Below are 9,135 nucleotides of genomic sequence, written 5' to 3'. Positions count from 1 at the left end.
TTCCTTACGTACAGAGGGAGGAACATCAGAATAACGTCAGACCTATCCACAGAGACCTGGCAAGCCAGAAAGGCCTGGCAAGACATATTCAGGGTACTAAATGAGAAGAACATGCAGCCAAGAATACTTTATCTGGCAAGGCTTTCATTTAGAATGGATGGAGAGATGCAGAGCTTCCACAACCGGCAGAAGTTGAAAGAATATGTGACCACTAAGCCGGCCCTGCAAGAAATATTAAGGGGGGTTCTATAAAAGGAGAAAGACCCCAAGAGTGATCTACAACAGAAATTTACAGGGACAATCTATAAAAACAACGCCTTCACAGGCAACATGATGACAATTAATTCGTATCTTTCAATAATCACTCTCAATGTGAATGGCCTAAACACTCCCATAAAACGGCACAGGGTTGCAGATTGAATAAAAAGACAGGACCCATCCATATGCTGTCTACAAGAGACTCATTTTGAACCTAAAGATACATCCAGACTGAAAGTGAAGGGATGGAGATCCATCTTCCATGCCAGCGGACCTCAAAGGAAGCTGGGGTAGCAATTCTTATATCAGACAAATTAGATTTTAAACTAAAGTCTGTAATAAGAGACACAGAAGGAAACTATATCATTCTTAAAGGGTCTATCCAACAAGAAGATCTAACAATTGTAAATATCTATGCTCCCAACATGGGAGCAGCCATACACATAAGCCAACTGTTAACCAAAATAAAGAGTCATATTGATAACAATACGTTAATTGTAGGAGACCTCAATACTCCACTCTCAGCAATGGACAGATCATCTAAGCAGAAAATCAACAAGGAAACAAGAGCTTTGAATGATACATTGGACCAGATGGACCTCATAGATATTTACAGAACATTCCACCCTAAAACAACAGAATACTCATTCTCGAGCGCACATGGAACTTTCTCCAGAATAGACCATATACTGGGTCACAAATCAGGTCTCAACCGATACCAAAAGATTGAGATTATTCCCTGCATATTCTCAGACCACAATGCTCTAAAACTGGAATTCAATCACAAAAAAAAAATTTGGCAGAAATTCAAACACTTGGAAGCTAAAGACCACTCTGCTCAAGAATGTTTGGGTCAACCAAGAAATCAAAGAAGAACTTAAACAACTCATGGAAATCAATGAGAACGAAAACACATCGGTCCAAAACCTATGGGATACTGCAAAGGTGGTCCTAAGGGGGAAATACATAGCCATCCAAGCCTCACTCAAAAAAATAGAAAAATCCCGAATTCACCAACGAACTCTACACCTTAAAGAACTAGAGAAAAAGCAACAAACGACGCCTAAGCCATGCATTAGAAGAGAAATAATTAAAATTAGAGCAGAAATCAATGAATTAGAAACCAGAAACACAGTAGATCAGATCAACGAAACTAGAAGTTGGTTCTTTGAAAGAATTAATAAGATTGATAAACCACTGGCCAGACTTATCCAAAAGAAGAGAGAAAGGATCCAAATTAATAAAATTATGAATGAAAGGGGAGAGATCATGACTAACACCAAGGAAACAGAAACAATTATTAGAAATTATTATCAACAACTATATGCCAATAAACTGAGCAATCTGGATGAAATGGAGGCCTTCCTGGAAACCTATAAGCTGCCAAGACTGAAACAGGAAGAAATTGACAACCTGAATAGGCCAATAACCAGTAACGAGATTGAAGCAGTGATCAAAAACCTCCCAAAAAACAAGAGTCCAGGGCCTGATGGATTCCCTGGGGAATTCTACCAAACATTCAAAGAAGAAATAATACCTATTCTACTGAAGCTGTTTCAAAAAATAGAAACAGAAGGAAAACTTCCAAACTCATTCTATGAGGCCAGCATTACCTTAATCCCCAAACCAGGCAAAGACCCCATCAAAAAGGAGAATTTCAGACCGATATCCCTGATGAATATGGATTCCAAAATTCTCAACAAAATCCTAGCTAATAGGATCCAACAATACATTAAAAGGATCATCCACCACAACCAAGTGGGATTTATCCCCGGGATGCAAGGGTGGTTCAACATTCGCAAATCAATCAATGTGACAGAACACATTAATAAGAGGAGGGAGAAGAACCATATGGTCCTCTCAATTGATGCAAAAAAAGCATTTGACAAAATACAACATCCTTTCCTGATTAAAACTCTCCAGAGTATAGGGATAGAGGGAACATTCCTCAAGCTCATAAAATCCATCTATGAAAAACCCACAGCGAATATCATCTTCAATGGGGAAAAGCTGAGAGCCTTTCCCTTAAGGTCAGGAACACGTCAAGGGTGCCCACTCTCACCACTGTTGTTCAACATAGTACTAGAAGTCCTAGCAACAGCAATCAGACAACAAAAAGAAATAAAAGGTATTCAAATTGGCAAAGAAGAAGTCAAACTCTCTCTTTTTGCAGACGACATGATACTTTATGTGGAAAACCCAAAAGACTCCACCCCCAAATTACTAGAACTCATCCAGCAATTCAGTAATGTGGCAGGATACAAAATTAATGCACAGAAATCAGCTGCTTTCTTATACACTAACAACGCAACTGTTGAAAGAGAAATTAAAGAAACGATTCCATTTACAATAGCACCAAAAACCATAAGATACCTCAGAATAAACCTAACCAAAGAGGTAAAGGATCTATACTCTAGGAACTACAGAACACTCACACTCATGAAAGAAATTGAAGAAGACACAAAAAGATGGAAAAATATTCCATGCTCATGGATTGGAAGAATAAACATTGTTAAAATGTCTATACTACCCAGAGCAATCTATACCTTCAATGCCATCCCGATCAAAATTCCAATGACATTTTTCAAAGTGCTGGAACAAACAATCCTAAAATTTGTATGGAATCAGAAAAGACCCCGAATCGCCAAGGAGATGTTGAAAAAGAAAAACAAAGCTGGGGGCATCACGTTGCCCGATTTCAAGCTATATTACAAATCAGTGATCACCAAGACAGCATGGTACTGGCACAAAAACAGACATACAGACCAATGGAACAGAATAGAGAACCCAGATATGGACCCTCAACTCTATGGTCAAATAATCTTTGACAAAGCAGGAAAAAACATGCAATGGAAAAAAGACAGTCTCTTCAATAAGTGGTGCTGGGAAAATTGGACAGCTATATACAGAAGAATGAAACTCGACCATTCTCTAACACCATTCACAAAGATAAACTCAAAGTGGATGAAAGACCTCAATGTGAGACAGGAATCCATCAAAATCCTAGAGGAGAACATAGGCAGTAACCTCTTTGACATCGGCCACAGGAACTTCTTTCAAGATACATCTCCAAAAGCTAGTGAAACAAAAGCAAAAATGAACTTTTGGGACTTCATCAAGATAAAAAGCTTCTGCACAGCAAAGGAAACAGTCAACAAAACAAAGAGGCAACCCACAGAATGGGAGAAGATATTTGCAAATGACACTACAGATAAAGGGCTGGTATCCAAAATCTATAAAGAACTTCTCAAACTCAACACCCAAAAAACAAATAATCAAGTCAAAAAGTGGGCAGAAGAGATGAACAGACAGTTCTTTGAAGAAGACATACAAATGGCTAACAGACACATGAAAGAATGTTCATCATCATTAGCCATCAAGGAAATCCAAATCAAAACCACATTGAGATACCACCTTATACCAGTTAGAATGGCCAAAATGGACAGGGAAAGAAACAACAAATGGAGAGGTTGTGGAGAAAGGGGAACCCTCTTACACTGTTGGTGGGAATGCAAGTTGGTACAGCCACTTTGGAAAACAGTGTGGAGGTTCCTCAAAAATTTAAAAATAGAGCTACCCTATGACCCAGCAATTGCACTACTGGGTATTTACCCCAAAGACACAGATGTAGTGAAAAGAAGGGCCATATGTACCCCAATGTTCATAGCAGCAATGTCCGCAATAGCCAAACTGTGGAAAGAGCCGAGATGCCCTTCAACAGATAGATGGATAAAGAAGATGTGGTCCATATATACAACGGAATATTACTCAGCCATCAGAAAAGATGAATACCCAACTTTTACATCAACATGGATGGGACTGGAGGAGATTATGCTAAGTGAAATAAGTCAAGCAGAGAGAGTCAATTATCATATGGTTTCACTTATTTGTGGAACATAAGGAATAACATGGAGGACATTAGGAGAAGGAAGGGAAAAATGGGCGGGGGGAATTGGAGGGAGAGATGAACCATGAGAGACTATGGACCTGAGAAACAAACAGGGTTGTAGAGGGAAGGGGGGAGGGGGGATTGGTTAGCCCAGTGATGGGTATTAAGGAGGGCACGTATTGAATGGAGCACTGGGTGTTATACGAAAACAATGGATCGTGGATCACTACATCAAAAACTAATGATGTATTGTATGGTGACTAACATAACATAATAAAATTAAAAACTACAAAAAAAATTTTTTACCACCTGTTATAGAGTATTAAAATGAATGCTATTAAGAGAAAGGAGGGTACTGGCCCCGCTGTTCAGAAGTGAGCAGTTTTCATCGCCACTTCCTTTATGAGATCTGCCAACTAAAGTGGCAGTAACTGGATGAAGAGCACAGACTTTGGAGTCAGAAGATGAGGGTTTGAATCTCATTTCTGCCATAATGAGCTCAGTAGTGCTGGGCACACAGTTGCTTAATTACCTCTGAGCTTCAGTTTCCAGATGAAAAATGAAGGTAATACCTCCTTTTCCAAAGAATGTGGAATTGCTGAAGGAGCACTGGGTTACAACTCAGGAATACCTTCCTTCTCATCCCAGTTCAGCCATTTACTTGAAGTGCATCCTTGGATAACTTCCCTAATCCCTCCAAGGCTTAGTCTTCTCTCGTAGGCTGGTTTTGAGGATAAGGGATACTTCAGGTTGTAGATGATAAAGCCAATATAATGATGCAAATTCACTACCATATCAACATAGAACTTACGCTACATTGTTTTTGCTCAGGTTAAATATCATTTGGGACCAAATCTACAAAGAATTATCTTGTTTCTTTGCCTCCTGAAAGAGGATAAATGTAATAGGTTTTTATTCCAGCTACTTAGTAGAGCGTGTGGCTCTATGCTAGCCACTCTGTTTGAATGGTGTGGACTGTAACCATCCTCAGCTCCAGCCAGTGAGGATTATCCCATCCCCTGTGGTGGTTACCGGTGCAGTTAGCATTGAGGTTCTGCTTCAATAGTTGTGAGGTGAGCCACTCTTCCCAGCTGGATGTGAATGAAACATGTAGCTCTGGCAGCTACTGGCAGCCATCTTGACACCAGTAGGGAAGAGTGAAGCCAGAGCTGAGAAAAATCACAGTGAAAAAGAATCACTGCTCTGATGATATCATGATCCTCTGGACTAAATCATGTCCAAAGCTAGTGTACTTCTGGGCTTTTTTGTTAGGGGAGGCAATAAATTTTCTTGAGTTTCAGGCTTGTGTTTTTTTGGTTTTTTTTTTTCTGTTCTTGCAAGTAAAATAATCTTAAGAAATATATCACGTAACACTGAGTAAGTTTCATTAACCCTCTAAACATCAGTTTCCTGGTCTATAATGGGGAGGGGGGTGGGTAATAGAATACCTATCACATATAGGGCTGCAGTGAGGTTCAACAGTGCTTGAAAAATGCTGAGCACAGTGCTTGGTATAAAGTAAGCATTCAATAGATTGTGGCTATTTTTATTATGTTTGGAGCTCTATGCGTTATGCTAAATGCTTTCAGTACGTCATTTGCCTTAATCATCATGTCAGCCTATGAGGTAAGATCTCTTATCCCCATTTTACAAATGAATAAATGAGGGTTAGAGAGCTGAAGTGACTTGCCCAGGGTCCCATGGCTACAAAGAGGCAGAGATTTCATTAAGTATCTTTCTTTCTTATTTTTCATTATCCTTTGACCAGATGATGTTGAGTGTATGGTATCAGTAAAATACTAATTGAATACCCATAATGTGCCAAAAATTATTAGGTACTAGAGACATAGCAGTAAATATACATATTCTCTTTGAGTTTAGTTTTAGAGGACGGTCCTACAACTACCCAGATTACAGGAGAGATTAGATTGAATTTGTGCCTTGTATTTGCTGGCATCACGCTCCTAACCACTGAGCAACTAGCCAATGACACCTAAATCCTCTGGTGAAAAACCCTGACACTATGGTATGCAATTAAATGCAGACCTTAGAGAGGTCTTTTCTATATACAACTTAGAGCATACGTATACATATTACATTCCAACTGCTATTTAATTTCTCTTAAAACCCTGAGCTGAAATGTAACATTTCTTTTACATTTATTGATCTCATGGGTTAAAAAAATCTTTTTCATATGCGCTATAAAGGTATTCTCTCTATATTTTCTCTGCTCTTTCTAACATGTCAACTTCTATGTTTCCTAGGAAGTCTGAACAGTACAATTAGATGCGATAATGGGATGGAAGGAAAAATAGACTAGGGCCTCCACTACACTATTTTTTAGGAAATCTACAGGGAAATCTAATGGTGTGCTTTACTATTTACCCCTAGGTGACATTCTCCAAATGTCTTTACATGTTACGGAGTGCCTTTGACGGAACTGCAATCGCTAGGAGTGTGAACGACGACTAGGAGAACAGTTCATCTGAACCTCCTCCTTACAAGTGTTGTCTTGTGTGCAGATAAGAAATTCCTCACCAGCAATCTCCAGTAAGCCTGAAAAATTTAAAGAGCCTCTGAAATTCTCTTAACAAGTAGGTACATATTGTGTCTAAGGAAATGTGTCAGGACACATCCCAAATGAGAAGTCACCGGCTTTCAAAGGCAGGGGGAGAGGTTGTACTCTCCTAACCTGCCTCACCCAGGCTTTTCATGTAGTTTGGGAGAGAAGGGTCTGAGAGGAGGAAAGCCATCCTGCAGGTAAGTGATCCTGATTTTATTATTAGATTTTTACCTGTACTGAAGCCATACATGAGGAAACTAACACGCACCTGAGGATGGCGCTGGTTCCCTCTGATAGCTCAGCCTTAGATACCTTCGAGTTGTGGAGATGGACGGACATGCAGTCAGACTAGGTTTGCTCTTTCTAGCTGAGTGGCACTGGATGTACTACATAACCACTCCAATCTGGGTTCTCACTGTGAAAGGAGACTGCTGCAACCTACTTCATGGGGTCTGGGAATAGACTGGCCCAACTCTGAATAGACATTCAATAGACGATCGTTTCTTTCCCCTTTAATTCTTAAGAAACTATGTAATATAATGTGTTTCAAGAAAAATGTCCCTCAACATCACTAGACTTCACCAGTTTGGAAGTACAAATAATTTTATACAAATAATACATTTTAGAAATTTATTTCCAGACTAATATAACACAGTAACGTCTGAGTACCACCAGGGATGTGCCTTGTGCTCCCTGACCCATCTTCTTCCAGCCTTTTGCCCATGTCTGCTGCCCAGGGAGATCCAGTCGGGGGCGACACCTTCTCTTGCCCCTCCTGGTGGTTCCCCCAATGAGAACAGGGTGGTTGCCTTCTCTGAGAACTCCAGAGATTCCCAAAGCATAGTATTGTGAAGGAGCCAAGATGACACAACTTTCTGTCAGGACTTCAGAACATCAGCGGCACACTGTGTCTGCAAGGAAATGACCCTCTCTTACCATTTTGTTTCACACTTTGTCGCCTGGACCACGACGAGCACTACTTTTGCCTCCTACGAAAACAGCTTCTTTAGCTTCTCCCTACATATCCCTTTTTCCCTCAGAGTCCATAAGCGAGGAGCAGGAAATTCTCCATCCCACAGTCCCCTCTTCCACATAATCCTATCCCAGGGCAAATCAATTTCTGCAAACAGATGCTTCAGATTGTCAGCTTCCCAGTTCATCATAACCACCCAGACTCTGAACCCCAGTTTAGGCTCGGCTGGAACTCTCTCCACATTAAGAATTACTGCACATTCCGATTTCTCATCCACTAGAGGTCTGCCTTCCAAATGAAAAGCAAGTATGAGACAGAGTAAAATGTGTAATATAAATTTATTCTGTGACATTTTCCTCATTGAAGATACTTTAAAATAGATTAAAATACATCAATATTTCATGAAAATACCTAGAAGAATTTAGATAATACTTGTAATATACATGATTTGACCCTGAATATACTTTTTTATTTCAAACATCATTTTTTAAAAAATAACATAAAAATGGTAACGAATGCTGCATTCTTCATATATCCCATGTCTCATAAATTTTAATTCAACTGCCAGTTCTTTTCTCAACTATATATGTTAAGGGTATTTGCTTCTGTTGTTGAATGGTGAGAGTATCCATTTTCTGTTTCTCGGCAGTGATTTTTAGGTCTTCTTTCTCTGATTCTTCCAGGAAATGCTTCATGCTGAGTTTGAATAGTAATCGAGGGTCTGGTCCAGAAAGTGGTGGGCAATTACAGATCTCTCTAATTTTAAGAGCCTATAAATAAAGAATACAATACAATACAATATATATTTATTTATTTATAAATAAAATATATATACAAAATATATTTAAATTTATTTATTTATACATTTAAATTTATTAAAATTATTCCAGTAATTCCTAATATGCTTTTTGTAAAACAATGAAATATAAGAATACATTCTCTATTTTTGGAATAAAAGGTATCTTAATTATAACACATGAAAGAGAACCATACAGAAATTCATGGTACATAGTTACATTTTCATTATTTGTTCACATAGCAACATATTTGAAACAAACAAATCTGCAGTGACTGCCCAATGTCCTATTGGGGATAAACAAGCCTTCTTAGAGGTGTCTCTATGATTTCAGTCAAATAAGGCCTGACTGTGAGAATACCCATCCAGATTTAAAAAGATTAAGACTCAGAAACAAAAACAAGAGCATACAGAAGTGTGAACATACTGAAAAAAGACACACATAACTAGGGCAGTCTGCGGGAGCACGGATGCTAATAACCCAGAAAAGTAAGCAAATCAAAACCATAATTTTTAATTCCAGGAAAAATAAAATGCTATAGGAAAAGTAATCACAGTCTACAACATGGGTCAGCTGTGACTGGTGTTTCCAGTTTTAAAAGCACTGAATCTTGATCTAACCCAAATCACAACTCAATACCGAGAAGAGGGAGAGT

General features: G+C 38.9%; 1 protein-coding gene across 3 annotated transcripts in view; it reads right to left on the bottom strand.

The window, feature by feature from the left end:
- Positions 1-8,002: 8,002 nt before the first annotated feature.
- Positions 8,003-9,135, bottom strand: part of OMA1 (OMA1 zinc metallopeptidase) — a 79,594-nt gene continuing 78,461 nt past the window's right edge. For all 3 annotated transcript variants that reach the window (XM_032427931.1, XM_032427926.1, XM_032427917.1), the window contains one exon: positions 8,003-8,453. In XM_032427931.1, the coding sequence (XP_032283822.1) occupies positions 8,241-8,453 (213 nt within the window). In that variant the 3' untranslated portion in view covers positions 8,003-8,240. The remainder of the gene's footprint in view (positions 8,454-9,135) is intronic.

Source organism: Phoca vitulina, unplaced genomic scaffold, assembly GCF_004348235.1.
Source record: "Phoca vitulina isolate PV1807 unplaced genomic scaffold, GSC_HSeal_1.0 scaffold2, whole genome shotgun sequence".
Lineage (NCBI taxonomy): Eukaryota > Metazoa > Chordata > Mammalia > Carnivora > Phocidae > Phoca > Phoca vitulina.
This window is presented reverse-complemented; position numbering and strand designations above follow the sequence as displayed.